General features: G+C 31.7%; 5 protein-coding genes across 6 annotated transcripts; 4 read left to right on the top strand and 1 right to left on the bottom strand.

Moving 5' to 3' along the window:
- Positions 1–79: 79 nt before the first annotated feature.
- LOC130656940 (BTB/POZ domain-containing protein 6-like) lies at positions 80–2850 on the top strand. Its single transcript, XM_057459885.1, has one exon. It carries the CDS (start codon positions 907–909, stop codon positions 2209–2211), a length of 1305 nt encoding a protein of 434 aa, XP_057315868.1. The 5' UTR covers positions 80–906; the 3' UTR covers positions 2212–2850.
- A 173-nt stretch (positions 2851–3023) lies between these two features.
- On the top strand, positions 3024–7015 carry LOC130656945 (uridine diphosphate glucose pyrophosphatase NUDT22-like). Its single transcript, XM_057459890.1, has 5 exons — positions 3024–3598; positions 4017–4124; positions 5419–5516; positions 5597–5690; positions 6858–7015. Exons 1-5 carry the CDS (start codon positions 3113–3115, stop codon positions 6984–6986), a joined length of 915 nt encoding a protein of 304 aa, XP_057315873.1. The 5' UTR covers positions 3024–3112; the 3' UTR covers positions 6987–7015.
- Positions 7016–7125: 110 nt separating this feature from the next.
- On the top strand, positions 7126–16859 carry LOC130656946 (calmodulin-lysine N-methyltransferase-like). The gene is made up of 8 exons (XM_057459891.1): positions 7126–7497; positions 8376–8437; positions 13103–13163; positions 14164–14218; positions 14844–14907; positions 15804–15864; positions 16106–16241; positions 16373–16859. Exons 1-8 carry the CDS (start codon positions 7271–7273, stop codon positions 16580–16582), a joined length of 876 nt encoding a protein of 291 aa, XP_057315874.1. The 5' UTR covers positions 7126–7270; the 3' UTR covers positions 16583–16859.
- LOC130656938 (potassium voltage-gated channel subfamily A member 2-like) lies at positions 9123–15516 on the bottom strand. Of its 2 annotated transcripts, XM_057459884.1 has the most exons (7): positions 15329–15513; positions 12299–12756; positions 12076–12170; positions 11330–11471; positions 10856–10919; positions 10021–10425; positions 9123–9479 (listed from the first exon to the last, which is right to left on the bottom strand). In XM_057459884.1, the coding sequence occupies exons 2-7, from the start codon at positions 12503–12505 to the stop codon at positions 9334–9336; spliced, it is 1059 nt and encodes a 352-aa protein (XP_057315867.1). In that variant the 5' UTR covers positions 12506–12756; positions 15329–15513; the 3' UTR covers positions 9123–9333. The 2 variants fall into 2 exon arrangements, with proteins under 2 accessions (XP_057315867.1, XP_057315866.1); XM_057459883.1 differs by having other exon boundaries at positions 12299–15516.
- A 257-nt stretch (positions 16860–17116) lies between the features above and the next one.
- On the top strand, positions 17117–21206 carry LOC130656941 (glutamic acid-rich protein-like). Its single transcript, XM_057459886.1, has 12 exons — positions 17117–17283; positions 17688–17771; positions 17847–17962; positions 18162–18201; positions 18293–18391; positions 18609–18719; positions 18961–19073; positions 19644–19704; positions 19866–20026; positions 20240–20363; positions 20786–20833; positions 20940–21206. Exons 1-12 carry the CDS (start codon positions 17188–17190, stop codon positions 21069–21071), a joined length of 1185 nt encoding a protein of 394 aa, XP_057315869.1. The 5' UTR covers positions 17117–17187; the 3' UTR covers positions 21072–21206.
- Positions 21207–21901: the final 695 nt, after the last annotated feature.

Here is a 21901-nt window from a genome sequence, read left to right as displayed (position 1 = left end):
AGAGATGCTAATATTTTCCTTCTTGAAGGGGTATTGTTGTTAGTCATTATCACTCTATGTAAGGAAGTAGTTCACAACTTGCAGTTTGAGATGTCTCAAGTTGTTTCCAAATGTCCCAGGTCTCTAGAAGGCTTGAGATAAAATTTTCTTTTATTCGCAAAGCAAAATAGTTATCTAATTAAATATTTACTTGTTAGATTTTTTCTTTCTTTCTTTAAAGGAGAACTAACAAAAAAATATATGTTTTTTGCAATGAGAACATTTTTGCATATCATGAAAACAACATGGCATAATAATTATTAAATTTTAGCATTTTTTTATGTCCAAATTTTAAACCGTTAGGCGACCTTTTGGACAAATATGTTCAAACGGTCGCCACCATTATCGAAAAAAAGTCAACTTGGTTCATACATATTTTGTTGATATGTTACATTACACTGCATGCATAGCTCTGACTTGTAAGACGATGGATGAAGTTATACGAACATTGTGATCTTCTTGGAGTGATTTTAATTGTATCCTAATCAAGTGCTGAGTAGAATATACGAAGGAAGTATTAAAAAATATCCATGCCAACCAGTACATTGAAAGGTTAAATTCCAGTAGAGCAAGAAATTTGCGCTAGTGCAATGTGTTGTTCGTTCAACCTTTCGTTAGTGTAAATGTTGGAAGGAAAACTTGCTAAATAAGATTTTAAATGATTGAATTTTTACAACTGTGTACTTGTAGAGAAGACAGTTACGAAAAAATACAATAAATAAGAAATGTTGGTACCTGTTACATTTTACACTGCGATACAACATTTTTCTCATGTTATTGCTAAGACCTGTTGACACTTCAATATTTTATATTTTTAGATAAAGTAGTGCAAAGTGCTGTTTAAAAGAACACACTCATAAACTTAAAATGTCTAGCCACTGGCAAACCACAAAAACAAATGTACGAGAAAGAAATGAATATATGTTTGGAAATAAATTGATCAGTGATATACAATTTAACGTTGGAAAACAAGGAGAAACAAAGAAAATCATTCCTGCACACAAGTATGTATTAGGAACTTCAAGTCCTGTTTTTTTTGCCATGCTCTATGGAGATTTTGCTAAAGACGAGACGATATCTATAGACGATTGTGAATCTGAAGCCTTTTGGGAATTGCTGCGGTTTATCTACTATGATCAAGTGAATTTAAATTCCGGAAATGTTCTTGACGTGTTGTACTTAGCAAATAAATATATTGTCCCAGTGTTGTCAAAAGAGTGTGTTAATTATTTATTAGAAAATGTTCAAACTGAAAACGTTCTTGATGTTTTAAACGCTGCAGTGTGTTTTGGTGAAAAACGTTTGGAAAAGCATTGCTGGTCTATTTTATCACGAAAAACGTCTGAAATAATACTGTCTGACTCATTTGCTGATGTGGATAAACAACTATTAACAAACATTCTTCAAAAAGATTGTCTTGACGTTTCAGAAATTGATGTGTTTAATGCAATTAAAAAATGGGCTGAAAAAGAATGTTCAAGACAATCCTTAGAAGTAAATACCCAAAATCAAAGAAGTGTGTTGAAGGATATTATTTATCTAATTCGATTTCCTGTTATGTCTGCTAAAGATTTTGCTTTAGGACCAGCAAGATCTGATCTATTACCATTAGAGGATATAAAGTTAATTTTTATTTATTTAAACTCAGGATTGGCAATCAGCAGTCTAAAATACCCTTTAAAAGTTCGCTCGTTTAAACCTCATAAATGCTCACGTTATGTAAAACCTATGAAAAATTATTTGTGGAGGTATGATGAAAAGGATACTGATGCGATTCGCTTTAAAGTTGATCAAGAAATCTTTTTAACTGGTATTGGATTATACGGTTCTCCAAGCGGTGGAGAGTACTCTCTTCAGTTGAAAGTTAGTATTGACGATGATACAGTTTACACAAACTCGTCTGTATTTATGTGCCCACCAGATCCAGATTTAAATACCATGGACAATCCACCCGTACATGAAATATTACTTGAAGATCCTCTGCGAATAAAAGAAAACACCTTCTATGACATATCTGTCTTGCTTGATGGTCCACCATCATTTGCTGGTGATGATGGAAGACAAGAAGTTACAGAAGAAGGGGTAAATTTTGTGTTTGAAAACAGCAGTGATTCAACAAATGGCACAAGTTATGATGAAGGACAAATACCAACTTTGTTATTTTATTTTTAAGTAAATTCTAACTATCTGTTGTTTTATTAAATAAAAATTATGTTTCAGTCTGAAATAAAACTTAGTTTGTATAACTAGCTAAATCAAAGAACAATTTATCCAATGTAGTGGATCATCAGTTTAAAGTTTTGTTGTTGTAACAACAATTAAAGTAACTTGATAGATCTTTGCATGCGTTTATAAATGAAAAAATTAATATTTTGTACTTAAATTTAATAAAGCGCACTCTTGTTTTTCGTATATGCAGTTATTATTTTGTTAAATGTGTGGAACATAAATTCCACTTGTTTATATTTAGATGAGAACTTGTAAAGAATACCTGTTTACAAAAAATATATTGTAAATTAGTTTTGTTATATTTTTCTATGTTGTGTTTTATTTCAGCTTAAGAAGTAGATTGTATTGCAACCATTTTTAGTTTAGAATATAAAATTAATTTTTCACTTTCCTTGCATGTTGTTTCCCCAGAGGGCATTTGCATATAAGGCCTATACCATATTCAATCTGTATGCTTACATAAGAAAGTAGTGCTATTCTTATTTTTCACTCATGTTTCCTTCTGACTTCTTGTTTTGACAAGAACGGGTCTTGCTAAAGTTAAAAAATTTCTTAGTTTTCGAAATTCTCCTCAAATCTCTAAAAAGAATATAGGATTGTTACATGACAGATGTTGGTTGTTTTTTTATTACGTGCAGTCATGTTTAAGTTGATTTACAGATCAAATGGACTTAAATCACATTAAAGATCTTTTCACATTTCCTCAAATTTTGCTTAGGTTTCTGACAGGTCACCTAAATTTGAATTTTTTCGAAATAACTGCTGCTTGGATTTTGGTCTGGTTAATTTTGGTTAAAAATTTACATGTTACTGGAATTTTAATCCTTCTTATTAGTTTTTAAAGATGGCATTGGTTGATAAAGACATGGGATGGACATGCATTCTGTCCAGACAATGTTTACAAATGGAATCAATCAAAGTTGAATTTAGTGAAAAATATAATAGAAAGGCATGTCCAATGCTTGATTGCAAAATAAGCAAAATGTGGGAGAAAATATTAGCAAAGAATCCAAAGCTTTACAATGCTAGCAAATTTCGTTTTCATGATGCAATTTTAAATCCAGATGGAGAACTGGAAATGAAGGTTGGGATGACTGACTATAAAGACACTGTATGCACCCACATTGAAGCAATTACAGAAGACATTATTGATATACGAAAGTATGGTGTAGAACAATATGGGGATCAATGTGCATGTTTTTCTAATCCAATTGGTGTGACAGCTGCAGTCTTAAGTAATGACAATCATATTGTTGTTATTAAGAGAGCTGATTGGGTTGCAGAGTCAAAAGGAAAGTTGGATACAGTTGGAGGACATTCTGAGCCTGGAGTAGAAATTTAATTTGTTTTTTCTAAAACTGATTTTTTTCTAAAAGAGCCAGTAAATCTTGTTGTTATGTTATTTTGTCTGAGTTCAAGAAGATATGTGGTAAAACATACTTTTGTGAAAGCAATTTTGACATATTAACAATCTCTAGGCTTTGTTTACAAACTTTATTCCCATGAATTATATATTATCTACATCTACCGTAATTCCTCTTATTAGCCCCCTCCCTTTATTTAGAATTTAATAAGCCCCCCGGGGATAAAAAGAGGAATTACGGTATCTAAAATGTTCTGTTTCCAATTATTTATGGCCATTTTTATTTGCTCTATGTGGCTAATAAAACTCACTTATAAATTCTTTGGAAATCAATTTCGTCACAATTTTGTTGTTTATGTTTGTTAAAATTAATTGTATTTCTTAGGAAATGTTGAAGAAATTGAACATGAAGGAATCAAAAGTGTTTGATGTGGATAGTACACATGTCTTGTATGAAATTTTTCATTCTATAATACGAGAAGTACGTGATGAGGTGTGTGAGTATGCTAATGAAGATGTTATTAAATTGTCGTTTTGTGTTAATTTCTGTTGCATATTGAATGGTGTGTGCTTGTTTATAGTATGGAATACTTAGAAAAAAATGAGAATCACTTTATTAATTACTGCACGTTTGAATATGCAATTCCTGTTATTTATTGAAACCTTACAAGTTGAAATAAAAGTCCACAATGTTTTCGGATTATGTTAAAGCTTATACCTTCTGTGCAAAACCAGTTAAACTCATATAAAAAGCATGGAAAGTTGTCAGGATTTTTTTTTAAATATTTACTGGTTATCGAGATATATATAGGACTTGGAAATTTTGCTAGTTATGTGAAATTATGCTGAGAAACAGTTGCTGGTATACATACCAATCAGGATAACTAAATATTTATATTTATGTAAAAATATCAAAATAAATTTCTAAACACATATTTGATAAACCACTAGCATAATTAGGAAAACTTTAAAGTCATAATTTTGGAGAAATGGCTAAGATTTTTTATAGGAGAACTAACAACAAACCCTACATATACGTTTTTTGTAATAGAACATTCTTACATATCACAATAACAACATGACATAAGAATTTATTTTTTTCCTTTTTTTATGTCTAAATTTTGTCTTCCAAAAACGATAATTACATTAACGATCGCTGCCATTATCGAACAAAAGCCAACTCGGTTCATACATATTTTGTTCATTTGTGACATAACATGGCGTACATAGCTTAACAGGACTCACTTTATTGCACATATTCGTTAAAGTTTTGTTTTTAATTTAGCAAATTAAACAAAGCACCTGTTGTCTTTCAAAACTATATTTGTAATAGTGAAACATCATTTTATTCTGCAGAAGATATTTATTTTAAAACATGATAAATCAAATTGCTCTTAGACAATTGTAGGAGGCACAGTTTAGCATTCCCTCACTTCGTTAATTCAAAATGCGTTTGTTTACATCCCTGCGGACAGACAAGTAGTATTTTTCCGAACAGAATGATCTAATTGACATTGTCATAGCAGCGACCTTGGGACTACTTTGACCTTAGAAATATCTCAAGAACCAAAGCTTACAAATATATAAAAATTAGCACCGTTCATACTCACACTATAATGACCATTTTAAGCACAACTTGTCATCAATCGTTAGTTCTCCTTTAAAATTAAAAAGATTCATAGAGAAATTTTTAAATTGTATCAGCGTGTTAAAATATGCATAAATATATTTTATGTAACAAGGTATCTTATTTTGATTTTACTTATACCAATATAATAAATTTACAGGTGAATGTTCCTGAATCGTCTTTATCCTGGCCTTTATTACTTGGAATTATTCGTAATGAAGAGACTGCACTAAAGCCATGCTTCATATTCCTAATTTGGTGAATTTATCAAATTCTGTGTTAATGTTAAAAACAGATCTGTTGTTTATCTTTATTCATTTTTATTTTTATTTTTTTAGTTGTAACCTGTCTAAAGATGAAATTGCACATTTGTATTCGCAAGGTGGACCTGAAACAGATGAATCAACAGAGCTCAATTTTATCTCCAAAAAGGTTAGCTGATGAGTTTTTGTGTACATCTTTTTTTCACAAGTTATCTATTTTGTTATTGGCATAAATTATTCTTTTTGATGATTTTTCAAGCTACAAAAAGCTAAACTCTGAGTATCTACTTTGTAAGCAATATCAGGAATTCTAACATTGTCAAGATGTCAGAATTCAGGAATGGTAATAATTTATTTTAATGTGTCAGGAAAATGGTAGATTTTTAAGGTTATTGGTCAATCAAAATGTTTTAAAGATTTAAATCTTTAACTGTTATTAAAGCCCTCACATTAATATTTTGACAGTATGTTGGTATGCTTGTTAAAGTAATCCAAGGACATCAACCAAGTTTTACTGAACTTCATTAAGGTCTATCATCAATGAAAGTCCTGAACTGAGAAAATCCCAATTTTTATTTAATACTTTTAGACCTATTTTAGGGATTTGTTTTAGGGCATGTTTGGGTTTTATAGTAATTTTGCCACCCATGTTCAAGGAAGGATAAGTGCTAGGACTATGAAACTTTGCACAATAACTAACAAAAATAGAAGTAATTTGACATCATAAAATCAATGTTTCCGTCATATTTTTCGGTTACTTCTGTCCTTTCTTGTATGAGAGTGGCATGCATGGTTGCTTTTGTGGAAACATTTATGAGTGAATAGAAACAATATTTTTACTGGGGATGTGAGGTACTGTACAAATACATCGAAACATATATACCACTGGCAGATTAATATTTTAATTTCTGTTCACTGAAAACAATCAGGGGAGAGTGGCATTCATAATTACGATCGCCAAACATTTGTTTCTTTTCAACGTATTTAGACGACAGTGCGAACAATTTTTCTTACAAGAGCGTTGTGTTTTATTTTTGGGGGACGGGGTTAAAATCTCATGCATGTGCGTATTGGAAGGCAAAAGGGAAGGGGAAGAAGGTGTCGAAAATTGTGAATATTTTGGTGCACATACTTTTAGAATCTCCACAGTACACAGTTTACTTAAAAGGTGTACACGTTTTCTTCCTGTTAGAAAAAATTATCTCGCATGCACTGCGCTGTACAAAGGCTAAGAGCAAGGGTAATCAGAAAGCATATTTTGAATAAATATCCATAACATATAGCATCCATTATTTGTTGATGTTATAATTATTTAAATCTTGTTTCTTTCTTTTAGAACATTGAATCATACTCAAAGAACGATTTTTCAAATATGAGGAAAAGTTGGTCTCCATGTGGTCTTGCTACACTGTTTTATTATCATCAACATTTAATAAATGAACATTTAACAAAAATAACAAATTAAAATGGAATAAAAATCTGCGTGTCCTACAATGCTATTAAATCGCTTCCCTTATAAATTTTTGATATCTATAGGAGGATGGATGTATTTTAACTAATGCTTGTATACTATTATATCGTGTTTTTTTTGTGGTATTAGTCACCATAAGTATACATCAATTGAATTAAGTACTAATAATTTTGAACTCGATCAGTGCTATTGAAAAAGACGATCAGTTGTTTTTACTTATTGTTGTTAGGATAAAAAATTGCACTTACTTTTTCTTTATAGTATACTACACCTTAAATATGCAAAATGAACTAATTCATAATAGTAAAAGAGCTAAAGCTAGATGGAAATTATTAGCCCATGCGTTAAAACAACAAACATCTAGCAATTTGGAAGTTTATCAGCATTCTGTGCGCCGCTTTGCTGGATTTAATTTATTTGATGTTAAAAAAGTGACAAGTTCTGAAGTTGAAGCAGCATGGTATCAGTATTCAGCAAAAGGAGAATCACAGGGTGTGAAAATTAGGTAACAATTTTTTCTTTATTTGTATCCAATTTTCACAAAAGAGATACACTTATTTTGTCACAACCTTAAAAACCTTAAAAAGACTTCTCATCTGACCGACCTTAAAACCCTCGTAAATCATTCTATTGGGAAAAACCTATTATTTGCAGTAATTTTTATGCCTAGTTATGATAACTTGTCCTGCATTAGATTGTGTTTAGAGCGTTTAAAGTGCTTCACTTCCTATAAGCTTAAATATTTAAAATGTAATTGTGGTTCTTTTGTAGTTGTCTTGTTCTTAGGGATCTTGCTTGTGTCTATGTTTATGAGCCAACTAATTTTACAGGCATCCTGAATGCTTACATTCACCTGTGATTGTTATTTTTTTTCCCTATCCCTTTTTAAATTTTTTGTTTCTAGTGACCTAAGGCAGGGAGATTCAGTGATCATCAAAATAAATTTGTTCAATTTTAGAAGTTTGTTAATGGAGGATTGTTACTAGTAAAAAGCCTTTTTGTATGAAGCATTATTTGTACAAGATATCATAGGTTACTACGTTACCCGTTACCACTGTAAAGATGCCCATTAATTTACCTCATGTTTTACACAATGCCAGAGTTACTATTTCTAAATAGTTATTGCTTGTTTGACAACTTTTGAAAAAAAAGTTAGAAAAATCGAGGAAAAATGTGATACAAGAAATGGCATTAAAAGCTGAAATGTCCAAATCAGTATCAGTAATTTTAAAAATGTGATTTTTCCAAAGTAGAATTTTTAGGGAAGTTGAGATTTTCTTTGGATTGGTTGCGTTATGACAAACAATCATTTAATAGCCTAAAGCTTAAAATAATTATACATTCTAATAATGTTTGTCTTGTAAAATATAAATTTGTTTTTAGAGTGTTAAATGTACCAACTACGGCAGCCGAATTAATGGGATTTAATAATACTGGCAATGTTTGTAAGTATTTTTTTAAAGACATGCAGCTTGTGTAAAAAATTGAAAATTTCTAAGATCTTCAACTAAATTAGCTGTAGGATTTAAAAAAAAAAAATCATAAAAAATTATTGCATTATCTAACTTAGTTGATGTATTTTCTTATCATTATTATTGACATACTAGAAAAGATGACAGGTTTGTCAATTCGAGAAGCTTCATTGCATTACATGCAGTTATGTAATGCAAGGATTACATAACAGGATAGGCTCTTCAGTATTGGTACTTCTATCAACGAGAGTCCTGTAAAAGGGTTCTGCATTTGAAGCTCTCATTGAAACATAGCAATTGCTTAACCAGACTGCCTAAGATATCAATCCTATTTCCGTGCTGAACGTTAGGAAAAGAGGATAGATTCGCACTTTTATAATCTCTGACATAAATCAGCCGGGGTTTGAACCCAAGGCCTTCTGTACTGGAAGCTTCTACTACAAGGCTACCAGTTAGTTATTATTATTACTACCGGTTTAGCTAAAAAGTGATTTAGAAGTTTTTGATATGCAGTTGGATATAAACGTGCAGACGTTAAATAGGCTAGCTTCTTTGCCAGAGATATATATCTTATAATAATAGTTATAATTTATTTTGTAGTTGAATTGCTACATTTTGCTATGTATGTTTAAATGGGAATAAATTTAGTGCCCGTATACACAGTCTAACGACTAGTATAAAATAATATCACTATTCACATACCATATCTACAGAACTAGTGAATTATATTTCTTCAAATACAGTGTGCACAATTGTATACAACAATTTATTTCATCACTTGATATTTCCTTGATTTTATTAGTGTTATGTTCCTTTGTGTATTCAATCATCATTGTCATTTTTTATCCATATTTTGACAAACGTATGTGTTATTTGATTGCTATTTCATCCAACATGTTCTCGAGTTCTGTCAGATTGTCATTGAGTTCTTCTCTTAAAGAAATAATTCGCTTTTTTAAATGTATTTGAGCTAATTCTAACTTCAATGCAGATGATTGATTCAAATTGAGCTCAGCTATAAAAAAGAAGAAGAAAATAAATAAAAATAAAAGCTTTTACAATAAATCCTTAATAATTTATACTATCCACAGAGAATGACAGGCTGTATTTCCCTTTAATAGAACTTGTTTCCTCAGAAAATTATTTTTTTCAAAACATCGGTCTAGGAGGGCCCCATTTGGGTGCTCTAAATTGTCTTAATAATAAATATTTTCCATAAAAAAATTATTCTTGTGTCCAATAAAAGCAAAACACAAAAAAAGAAGATCAACAACAAAAACTTTTCAATAGCATGACTTCAGCGTTATGTGATGTTTTTTTGTGTTGTAGGAATTGTATAATTTGGTATTTCACTATTGTTGATGTTTCATAGTTGTGCATTTGTTATCACTTATTTAACATGGTCACTCAGTTAGTATCACCCATTTTGACATGTTTATTCGGTTGTTTATTATCACTTAATCTAAAATGTTGAACCAGTTATTCATTTATGTTCACTAAGCTATTATCACTCATTCTAAAATACCTGTTTCTTATCAACTTTTAAGATACCATACCTGTTCTTTTTTTAGTTTTCTTTAGTATGTATCTGACTATATCATACATACATCCTAACAAGAATATTCCACCTATACATAAGCTCATAAAAAAGGATGTGTTGGTTTCCAAACTTTCTATTCCATCATCCAATTTGTTGTAAGTAATCACTGATGTATATTCTGCAAAAATAGTTTTTATATCGTGTCTTCCAATCCTCTCTAAACAATCTTCAACAACACTAACATTGGTTCTGTTATGGGACAGTTGAAACACCCAATCAAATTGACCGCTGAAGCTGCTGAGTAGTCTGATATTTTTTTCTCTGATTTCCTCTTGAGTTCGAGAGGCTCTGGTGTAATCCATTAACCCAACATAATCGTCTTTACTAACTTTATTTAGTACATCTTCATACGTTTCTTCCACTGAAAAAAGTACATTTTGTATTAAAAAAATATTTGTAATTAAGAGGATATAACTTAGAGGGTGACCACATTCTTAAAAAAAATTGGGTTGTGTTACGGAAACACAAAATGTGATATAAAAAGGATGGGCAAACCCGTGGAATTTTCTACAGGCTAATGTTTAATAACATCTGTATTGTGTTTGTTTGAAATTTATTCAAGTTTCCCTGCAGAGTAAACAACTTGATGACAGAAACATGCAGATTTGGATTTTTTCCACAGGATAACGACTACAATCTTCAATAAACTACTTAAGGGTGGGGCGAAGTCTCTATGCTACAAACTGGTTTTAGAAAAATCATAAATCATTTATTTGAATAATGATCCAGGTTTCCAATCGAGTTTTGATGATTACCTATTTCAGGAAAACTAAAATTAAATACAACTCCACCTGAAATTTCTTCTGGGATTTTTTTTATGACTTGATGTTCCCATGAATTATTAAGCACGGCAACCTAAATACAAATTACAATAGTGTTTCTGCGAAGACTGGAAAAATCTGGAATCCTGGATGATGTAGAAGCATTAGTATGCTGAGCATGTGATAGGCTTCTTTTTTCGAGGTTATATTTTAAATGCAATTTTTTGGGTATATTAATGGTACAGTGTTTATTATAAGAACAGAATTGACGCTTAAACTTTTATTTTGTAATGTGTGACTCCATGTTGACGTTATTTAAAGTGAATTTAAGAATCCTGCTCATGTCAATGTTAGTCTGAAGAAGGTCAAAAAGAGTCACGTAAAATCATGAAAGTCGATACCTTGATTATCACAGTTGATTAATAGAGGTAACAGTAAAATATTCTTTTGTGTACTTATTTATTTATTTATTTCATCTCTGTATTTTCTGTTGCAATACATTACCTTTTCTTCTTCCAAATTAATCGGCAATGATAATGAATTTGTTATTGTGCTTGTCATGCAAGCAATTAAGAGTACACTTAACCAAATCCACATAATTGATAAAAGTCGACCCAGTAGAGACTTAGGTACAATATCACCATAACTAGAAGAAAAATATTTAGCTTCCTATATAATCCTTATGCAATAAAAAGAGATCGTTCTAGGCAATACAATCTTTCTGTTCCATTTATTAAAGGCAACAACTAAAATAAAAACAGGTGGATTTTGTTTTTTTATTTCACATCTCCACTGATAGATTGATTTAAAACTTATTTTTTTTTTAAAAAAAAAGTTTTTCTGTCCTACTTAACACTACCAAATACTTTTATGCAGTAGGATTATATAAGCTTTTAAACGTTCGAAAAATTACTTGTTAACAGAAAAAATACCTAGCATTAAGAATAGAATATCAACAGGTGAGTGAAGAATAAAAATGTGGGATAAGACTTGAATAAAAATGTTGATAACAAAACGTTAGTTAATCCAAGAGAACTCATTTGAACGTTAGTTTATTGAGCTGCCTGAGTGGAAATTAATGATTACTTTGACAAATCTTGTGAAATTCATATTTTAGTTATGGAAAATCCAGAGAAAATAAAAATGGACTGGCCACTCAGTTAATGTAAGATTAAAAAAACGATATTAAGGACAGCAATCAGTTGAGTCAATCATAAAGACCCAATCATTGGGCGTAAGTATAAAAATACCCGACAGTTGACATTGTTATTGTTGACCACCATATTCCGTTTGCAAAACCTGTAATGAACGATGAAGGGAAGTTGCTTTTATTTCTCCAAACCTCCTGAAATAAAAAGTTCAGGTCAAACCTTAAAATGGAAAGTAGGAAATGACTTAGTTTTTGGTTCAGTTTTGAGAAAAACGTGTATATATTAGAGATCATTATTGTGTTTGAGAACAAAATTAACATACCACAAACCAAATGATGAATGCACTCAGCAGTGTATAGATGAACATTAGATATAACAGCACCCAAGACTTTGTGATAGCTCTGTAGAGATTTTGTGGGAGCGAAATGCGACCTCGAGCAACCATAATCACTAATGTTGAAGATTTACCAAGATAAATATCTTTGAAGCCATTATGCGTGTTCAAATATTGTTTGTGTGCTCCAAACATTACAGTATCATTTATTGATATGTTGTACTGTTGTAACACGTCCCACGGTGTGTTTGATTGAAACAGTTGAAATGCTTCAGCCGTACTCAGCAATCTTTTTTTCACTTCGAAGTTTACACCTTTACAAGCGTTAGCCGATAGTGCCTCTGGGAATATTCCGTCTATTCCATCCTCCTCATTCTTAAAAGCATACGGTTTGTTGTCCCACAGAATAACTTGAACGCTTAAGTTCGTGTCAGGCTTCTTCAGAGCTGATGAAAACGAGAGAAGATTAACTAAACATTTTAATGTAATCAGATGTATGAAGGTTTTCATCTTCAAGAGATGTTTAAATGTCTGACTTTCTTTTGCAACTGTGATGAATCTCTCTTTAGTTTCAAAAAATTTGATTTTTTAGTTAAATTATTTCTTTATTACAGTTTTTTCTCCTTGTTGTTTTTGTTGGAACAAAGACATTTTAAAAATATAATTTTCATCTTTTTGATTCATTTTTTTTTCTTTAAAAGAATTAATTGTAGTGCAAGCCAAACCAATCCTTCTTTTGTTTTCGTATTACTCACGAAAACAATGTAACATAAAAAAAAATTTATTGTGTAGGTATATGGCCATCAGAAGAGATACTGGCTACTTATTGTATCAAACATAAAGACCTCTTTCTGTAAGTGATAAAAACAAAATGTTCATTCTTCTATTTTTGCACCTAAATAATCTCCAACATTCTTATAAAAATATCGACGTTTAAAGGAGCTAACGTTTATGAACAGATGGAAGATTTCTTGTCATTTTTAAAGTTTTTACTTGTTTTGCTGACTTGTATTTCTAAACATGGGCGACTCTTCTATTTAAGTTGGTTCTTAGTGAATTGGATTTCTTAACGAATTGGGTTTCTTTCTCTGTTTCAATCTTAAAAAGTATTTCTGCTCAAAATTGAGATTCGTTAAGAATATAGAGGCTGAGGCTAAAAAAAAAGGATTTATGAAAAAGAAGCATATTGATGCGTTTACAAGGTTTACTTAAGCTAGGTCCCCACTAGGCATCTAAGTGCGTATATCCTAGTGGGAATATCCAGGGGGTATCCTAATGGGAATCAAGTTTTAAGAGCGATTGAAAATTAGTGTTGTCATCCTTGATTCTTTTTTGTGTTGCGAGCCTAAAATGTAGTACTGTATTTTTCGTATAAGCAACTAGTTAATCAGCAAGTAAAATCTGCAAAATTGCTGAGAAAAATATTATTGAATGTAAGCACCAATTTTCAATGTTTGACCCATGTTTTGGAACTACTTAAAAAGGGTTCTGTTTTTCCTTACACGATTGTTTACACTCATTGATGGAACAACGTACTTTAAAACGGAATAATTATTCACTGTCTGCTTTGTGTAAAAAATTAACATCAAAGAGAATAACTGCGAATAACAGGGTTTTTTATAATCTATTAAACTGTTTGGGTTTTTTCTCAAAAATAGTAAGGCAAATTTTTGACCAATTTAAAGGTGTTAGCTTTCCAACAACTTTGGTCAAAAGTCAAATTGTTTATGAAGGAACACGTGTATGCCGTGGGTATTGGTTGAATATTTGGTTAGATGTTTCATAATTTCAATTTTTACAATTTTTGGTGAATGAAGTTATTATTAGTTAGTTAATAATTTTCATTTTTTTAGGAACAAATCTGTATGTGAGCTGGGTGGAGGTATGACATCATTAGCAGGACTTCAGGTATGACATCATCAGCAGGGCTTCAGATATGACATCATCAGCAGGACTTCAGGTATGACATCATCAATAGGACTTCAGGTATGACATCATCAATAGTACTTCAGGTATGACATCATTGGCAGGACTTCAGGTATGACCTTATCAATGGGACTTCAGGTATGACATCATCAGTAGGACTTCAGGTATGACATCATTGGCAGGTCTTTAGGTATGACATCATCAATAGGACTTCAGGTATGACTTCATTGGCAGGACTTCAGGTATGACATCATCAATAGGACTTCAGGTATGACATCATCAGTAGGATTTCAGGTATGACATCATTAATATGACTTGAGGTATGACGTCATTAGCAGGACTTCAGCTATGACATCATTAGTAGGACTTCCAGTATGACGCCATTAGTAGGACTTGAGGTATGACATCATCAGTAGGACTTCAGGTAGAACATCATCAGTAGGACTTTGGGTACTACTCACATGTTTGCTGTTCCCAAATTTCAACATTTTTTAAACTCAGATGACTGGACCAACCATCTTAGACATAAAAGCTTTTACGTCACGAATATATTTTCGTCGAAAAGCAATAAAAAATGACAGTATGGTCACAAAAATTTATTTTTCAGGTTGCATTTCATACGAAAGCCAAAAGCGTTGTTTTGACTGATGGTAATACACAGTCTGTCAAAAGTAGGTTTTTATTGACTTCAGTTTTTTTTGGTTTGGGAAAACGCATTATAAGTCGTTTTGAAGAAATAGTAAATTAATATTAATCTCTAAGGTTTTTCACTGCAAAAATCTTTAAAATTAGGAAATATTCAGACAACTGTATAAGTACGTTTATAAAAAGATACATCTGCTTCAAGTGTTGTAAGATGAACTTCTCTACGATACTTTTGATGGTTTCAAAATATTGTGGTAGAGGGCACCATGCTGAGATTATTCAAGTTTTTATATTCTCATTCTGCGTTGTGAACTGTTGATTTCTTACATTTTGTGTCAAATTTGGGAGGGTTGCTGTATGCAATAGATTAAATAGCTGAGTTTGGTCTGATGTTTTACATACTGAAAATTGTCGAAACTTCGTAATAACCTATTGTGTATGACTTACGATGTCGGAATTACGGTGTCGGAGTTTTCTTGTATACTTTTTTCCCCTGGTGTACTTCTACCATACGCAAAGCAAGTATATAGTTTTTACCAGATTCAGCTTTATACGTAACTTTTATTATATACCTTTGGTTTTGTTAGACATTTTGCATTTTTGTTTTATTTGTTGTTGCACCTGCCTGTATTTTCAAACGTTTTGGATTTAACGGTTAATATAAAGTAATTCAGACTGTGAGCAACCTCGATCCCAGGGCCTTTTTTTCTCTTTTTGCCGTCCCGTTATAAAAAAGGGACAAAGAGCCGAGGTTGGATTGTGAAATTTAAAAATTTAAGTTTAAAGTTGTATGTTTTTGTTTGATATCCCTTACATAAATTCGATGAGAGACTAAGTGGATTCTTCCACAGGAACTCGGCTAATTGTGTCGAATTTTCAACGTTGTACGATATACATTGTAATAACTACAATTTATGTTTAGATTTAGAAGTCATTGCTACGGAGAACAAATCTATGTTTGAAGAAACCAACCTGTCAGTAAGGTGAACCTCTCATTATCATATTGACGATATTATTGTAAAGACTAACATTTTAATAAATAGTTTGCTTTTTTAGAAGTTTTTGGAGAAAAAACTTGTTCAGAAGTTACTGTACAAATTAGAATATATTATAAAACACACTGTTTTTCATTTGACCCTTTCTTTTATCTGTTTTTTTTTTTTTTTTTTAGTAAAAAAAGTTAATTTGTCTTCATTTCAATTAATGTTTTCTACTTTTTGTTAGACAATTGGTTTGGAGCAGCAAACAACAACACGAACTACGTAATTCATTTGATGTTGTGATATGCGCTGACTGTTTGTTTTTCGTGAATGTCCACCTTGATCTTGTTCATACCATTTCAAATCTGCTGAAACGAAATGTAAGTATCCTCCGTTGAGTTAAAATTAATGGCATTATGTGAAGGTGTTTAGTGAAATTTCAAACCAGTATAAGTATTTCTTTTTTTCTTTTGCTTATATTAATTTTTATTTTTTTATACATCTATTAAAGGGAATATGTATCATCTTTGCACCAAAAAGATCGGAAACTTTATCAAAATTTGTCGAGTCAGCATCCGTCACATTTGAAGTTATAATCGAAGAAAAATATGATGACGAAATATGGTCATTGCACGAAGAGTTAAAATTAAAGGACGACCTTTATTCACCCGATATTCATTATCCGATTTTAGTAAAAATATGGTTTCGAGATATGACTTAAATGTGTTGTTTAAAAATATGAAACTTGACGAATTTTAGAACAGACATGTGAAGCCTTGTTAAAACTTTATCCGAAGAGTATACGACCCTGAATACTCTGTGGTTTTGAAAGTGGAGATATTTCTAATAGTGAATATATTTCTAATAGTGGAGATATTTCTAATGGTGGAGATAATTTCAATAGTGGTGAATATGACATTTTTCCAACAGTGTAAAATAATTTTCTGACTGTTTTATACAATCTTGTAATTGAAGAAATAAAAGTTAAAAAACAAGAATTTTTTTTTCATTAAGCTGATGCATTGTGGATGACATTTTTTGCCTGCATGTTACATATGGTTGTCATAGTAGAAATTTAAACATTATATTCATTTCTCATTTATAACATCGTGAGGTATATAGTTATGAAAGTTTTATTTTTATATAAAAAAGCTTAAATTATTTAAAAATTTTTATTCATCAAAAATGAGAGAGTAGTGATATGAAGAATGATGTAACCATAGCAACATCCTAGATTTATACAATTTTTGAAACATGTTTCGAGCTAACAATAATAAGCGTGTGATGGGAGCGAGATATTCGCGTCAAAATTTTGGGTGATTTTAAATGACGTATTACGCGCATGCGAAGGGTGGGATACCTTTCCACAAACGTGAAGAAGAGAGAAGATGGAAAGAACATTTGAAACATCATAAACGTACAGTAAGATACTCTTTGCTTTCACTGAAAAATCACAGGTTGTCTGTTGGACTTTTAAAAATCTAAAAATACCTATTCTCCCGAGATAAACCTTGAAAACCTTAAACGAAATAAAGTAAAATAAAGAAAAATCTGTTAGTTATGAGAAAATCTAAATCCAATCTGGGATCTTCCTTATTGTACCGACGTATTTCCTTTGTCTATGTGTTATGAAGCTTAAATGTGGCTAAATAAATACCTTAAAACCGTTTCAAAGAATGGCAGACATACTAAAGCGTATTTCAAGTAAGATTTTTAAAATGTTCCTGTGGACGTTTTGGTAATGCTGAAACAAAATCGTTACTCTAGTGATGGATCAAAGCAAAGTCGATATAAATAAAATAAATTGTTTGACTCCTTTGTTTTAGTTGGATCGGTCGAAACCATCCATAACAAGTTTGGATAGAAAAGTCGAGCATCAACACGTTCAAATAAAACTGAAGAAGTTACAAGTAAGAAAGTCTTTTCGCAGAGTTTTGAAACTTTATCACGTTTCAGTATTTTTAATGTAACCTTTTGTTTTCTAGTTGCAAGAGGATAGACTGTCAACGATTGAATATCAGAATCGCAAGTTACGCGAAAAAATCGATCGTATCGAAAATAGGAAGAAGAAAGAAACATGGAATGATATTTACACACCTAGGTTTGTATCGATTATTCCAGATATAATAAACAGGGTGTTTAGTTTAGTCGAGAAAAATGTTGACTTTATAAAGTTTTTTGGAGGGAAGTGGCAGATGGAAAATGTAGTTATTTCGAAAGAAATGCTTACCACCAGACCATTATAAAATTAAAAATATCAAATAATTTTTAAAACATTCTCCTATTTTCTTTTTTTGCAGAGAGAAATCAGGAAATCTTCCATCATTATATGTGAGAGACGTGAGTACAATGTTTTTTTTAGTTATATCGTACGTAGATGTTTAATTTTAACTCTATACAACGTGTTACGCGTGTTCTGTTATGATTTCAGTCATCTATGGGGGAGAGCAACGCAGCAACTTCTAATAATGAAGAAAGTTCAGAGGATGCAGACAACGGGGATGACGAGGCTATGTCTTCAGAAAATTCGGTAGGATATTTTTTTATGCATTGTTAAACATGGAAAATCAATAGAATGAAAGAACTGACTTTTCATGAATTATATATACACTAGTCGGTGGCCTGTGAAAAAATCCACGGGTACGCCCTTCCGTTTTATGCTGCATTGCGTGCGTCTCGCTACTTGCAGTACCATTTTACGTGACCGATAGATGTAAAGGAGAATTATAATATAGATGTATCTTTAGTCGGAAGAGGTAGATTCTACAAGAGAAAATGATGAGCCAAACGAAGAAGAAGAAAATGAAGATGATGGCGATGACGAAGATGATGAAGGAAAGAAAGAAGAAGAAGAAAAAGTAAGTTTTTTGATGTAATCTAAAATTTAATGAGAACTAAAACTCGCCTATCCATTAATCAACCTGAAAAAACTCTCCGACGTCTGAAATTTGGATGTTTAAATAAAAAGCGTAAAATTTTTGGAGCTTAGAATGAAATTTATTTTTGTTGTTGGATACTGATGTATGTTTATTTGTTTGTCTTTTCTCTTGATTGAAAAATAATGCAATAAATATATTTATTTTTTTAACATGAACATAGGAGTCACAATCTCGAAACAGCAACGCCCAAGAAAACACTGTTCCAGACAATCCTCATATCAAAAAAAGGTTGAGACATTTAGAATTCACGGTCGTCAAAAGTCCTGATGAAAAGTAGGTTTACAGTACGATGAACAGTAGGTGTATAGTGGTGAAATTAAAAAGTAAACAACAAAGGCTGGACATTGTCTCAAGACTTTTAATTTATTGTTGCAAAAAAGAAGTGTATACAGAGAAAACGATTCGTGTTAATTTATTTCCTGCTACGTTTTTTTGAAAATTTTCGTTGATTTTTATTGTTTTTAAAGCAAATTTTTACGAGTTAAATTTCTACGAGTTAAATTTCAACAGGCTTCTGAAGAACGAGAACGATATTTGTCTTTTTACCACTTCCACGTTCTGTGGCATTGGTATGCCACAGAACGCATAGCGCTAAATTTTTTTGTAAATGTGTAAGGAGTGCTACTTAGCTTATCCTTTTGTAGAAAAAATAAGTTTTTAAAAACTCGTTTATTATAAAAAAAGAAAAAAATATATAAGAGAACGGTTCATGGATTTAGTATTTCATTTATGCTTATCAGCAAACTTACTGTTGATGCGCCTAATCATTGTAACTACAAAATCCTATCGTACAGAACAATCGAATTGTTTCGTTTGACTAACGCGTTGTAACGTTGATTTTAGACAATCAGAAAGAAAAAGACTTATTGAAGAAGAAAGGGAAGCGCTAAAAAAAGAAGCTGAGGTAATAACTTGTTTGAAAACGAGGCTTGTATATTTAAAAACATTTTTTTAAACTAAAAAGTCGAATGAAAGACTTAGAAATTTCTGTAAAATTTATGTAATAACGAATTATTTTTCTGTAATTGAAAATGTTAACTTGCACTTGCTTTTGTTCCTCTACAGTCGCTGCGTCAAAGAAATCAATATCGAAGAAGATTTATTCCGATTGGAAATGAGGAACGTGTGATGGAGAACAAACGGTTGCATCGAAAAATACGTGAAATCAAGGAGGGAAGAGGGAGACCTCAGCCAGATGCTCCTGAATATAACACACACGATAGATGGTAGGTCGTTTTGATTAAAAGTTATAAAACAAAAAATATACTTTTTGTTTAACTAACTAACTAACTAACCATATTTACTTTGTTAATGTCCCGTAAAAAGTCATTCTATGCAAGAAAGTAACGTACACTAAAATAATTCGGTTTGAATTTGTTGAGAGGGTATATCAATGTTTAAAATAGCATACAAATAAAGCTTCTTCAAATTGTTGTTAGGTGGGTGACATCACCTCGAGGACATGAGAGAGCAGTCTACGAAAAAGAGAAGGAGAGATTATTAAAAGATATGAAAAAGCACAGAGAGCGAAGAAAAACACAAAAAGCAAGAGAAGAGCGAAAGGTGTGTACTCTCCTACGTAGACGTCAGCAATGTATATACAAAAAAGCTTGAAACGTTGATTAAAATAATGGATAGGATCATCTGCTCTAAAGGGTTTTAGTGGCGTCATCAACCCGTCGGTTCCAAAACGGATAGGTTGAACCGGCTTTAGAGAATTAATCCCATTTTCGTCCCAGGTATCTAGTTACTCACGCTGGACATGACTTCGAGTATTTTCAATCCGATTTTAAGTTATTTGGCCTCAAACTTAAAAAAAGTGCAATGCATTGGCTTCTGTGACGTCCGTCTAATGCATTGAGGTCGTGCTGTAACGTGTGATAAAGTTAACAAATAAGGCATAACTTTTCGGCAAATTTAAAGAAAAATGAAAGCGTATTAACATTCCCGTTACTATATACGTAATCAATGCTTCTGCTTTTTAGATTTTGAAGCAAAAAGAAAAAGAGGAAAAACAGAAACAAGAAGCAATCGTATGTAAAACATTTCATCACAGCAAGACTGCCTGATAACATATCTCCTAACTAAATCTGTTTACAAAACAAGATCAAAAAAATAAACTGTGTATTTTGTTTTTAGCCACAAGGTTACCACAAGAAAAAAAGAAAGAAGGCGAAACATTATGAAAAACAACCGGAAGAATTGCCTGATACTAGCATTGTTACGAATGATCCATATGAGAGAGCTGAAGAGTTTCATAGTGACGGATGAGAGAGTGGAAGAGTTGCATAGTGACGGAATGTGACCACGGGTCATCATAAAAATTTATTATCACTGTTGCATGATTCGTCTTTTTAGTTTATTAATATTTTTGAAGTTATTTACAGAATTATATATTTTGACTTACTCAGTTACTTTGTTAACTGCCTACCCACTGTGTAACAGTATTTTTGCATAACCTTCATGGAGAACACTTTTAGTGGTATAAACTCGATTGCCAAAAAAAGTATTAAAAGTTATGACTTTATACTCCAGCATGCCAATCAAGTCAATTGTATTTGATAATATGCCACACAACTTTTCTCACGAAACAACAAACTAAACAAGATTGCTGGTTTGTTGATCTTTATCCTTAGAAAACATAAAAAGTTGGGGAAGAGCGTTTCAAAAGAAATCTCGCTTCATAGCAGCTTCTTTCCCATGGTATTTTGTCTTCATGATAAACATCATGGTCTATGATAATAGTTCTGGCAGGAGACTTTTAGAAGAAGGTTTGCTGTGTACTAGGGTCAGGCAACCTCGTCCCCAGGACCTCTTTTCGCTTTTTTGATATCGGGATGGCGCGAAGAAGAAAAACGCCATCCCCGATATCAAAAAAGCGAAAAGAGGTCCTGGGGACGAGGTTAAGGGTCAGGGTGTGGAGGTAACAATAAATTTGTGAGTTCTTAAACATCTGATATTTTTTTACTGCATATGGACGTGATGGAATTTGATTTATTTGTTTTTGGTGGCAAGAATTATGAATATTTGTTGGTTTTGTAACGAAATATCAGTGCTACTGTCGTGGCGGTTGGCTTGTATCCAAAATGATTTTGTTTCAA

This window comes from Hydractinia symbiolongicarpus, chromosome 9, assembly GCF_029227915.1.
Source record: "Hydractinia symbiolongicarpus strain clone_291-10 chromosome 9, HSymV2.1, whole genome shotgun sequence".
In the NCBI taxonomy this organism is placed as follows: Eukaryota; Metazoa; Cnidaria; class Hydrozoa; order Anthoathecata; family Hydractiniidae; genus Hydractinia; species Hydractinia symbiolongicarpus.
Note: the sequence above shows the minus strand (reverse complement) of the source record. Positions and strands in the feature narration are given on the sequence as shown.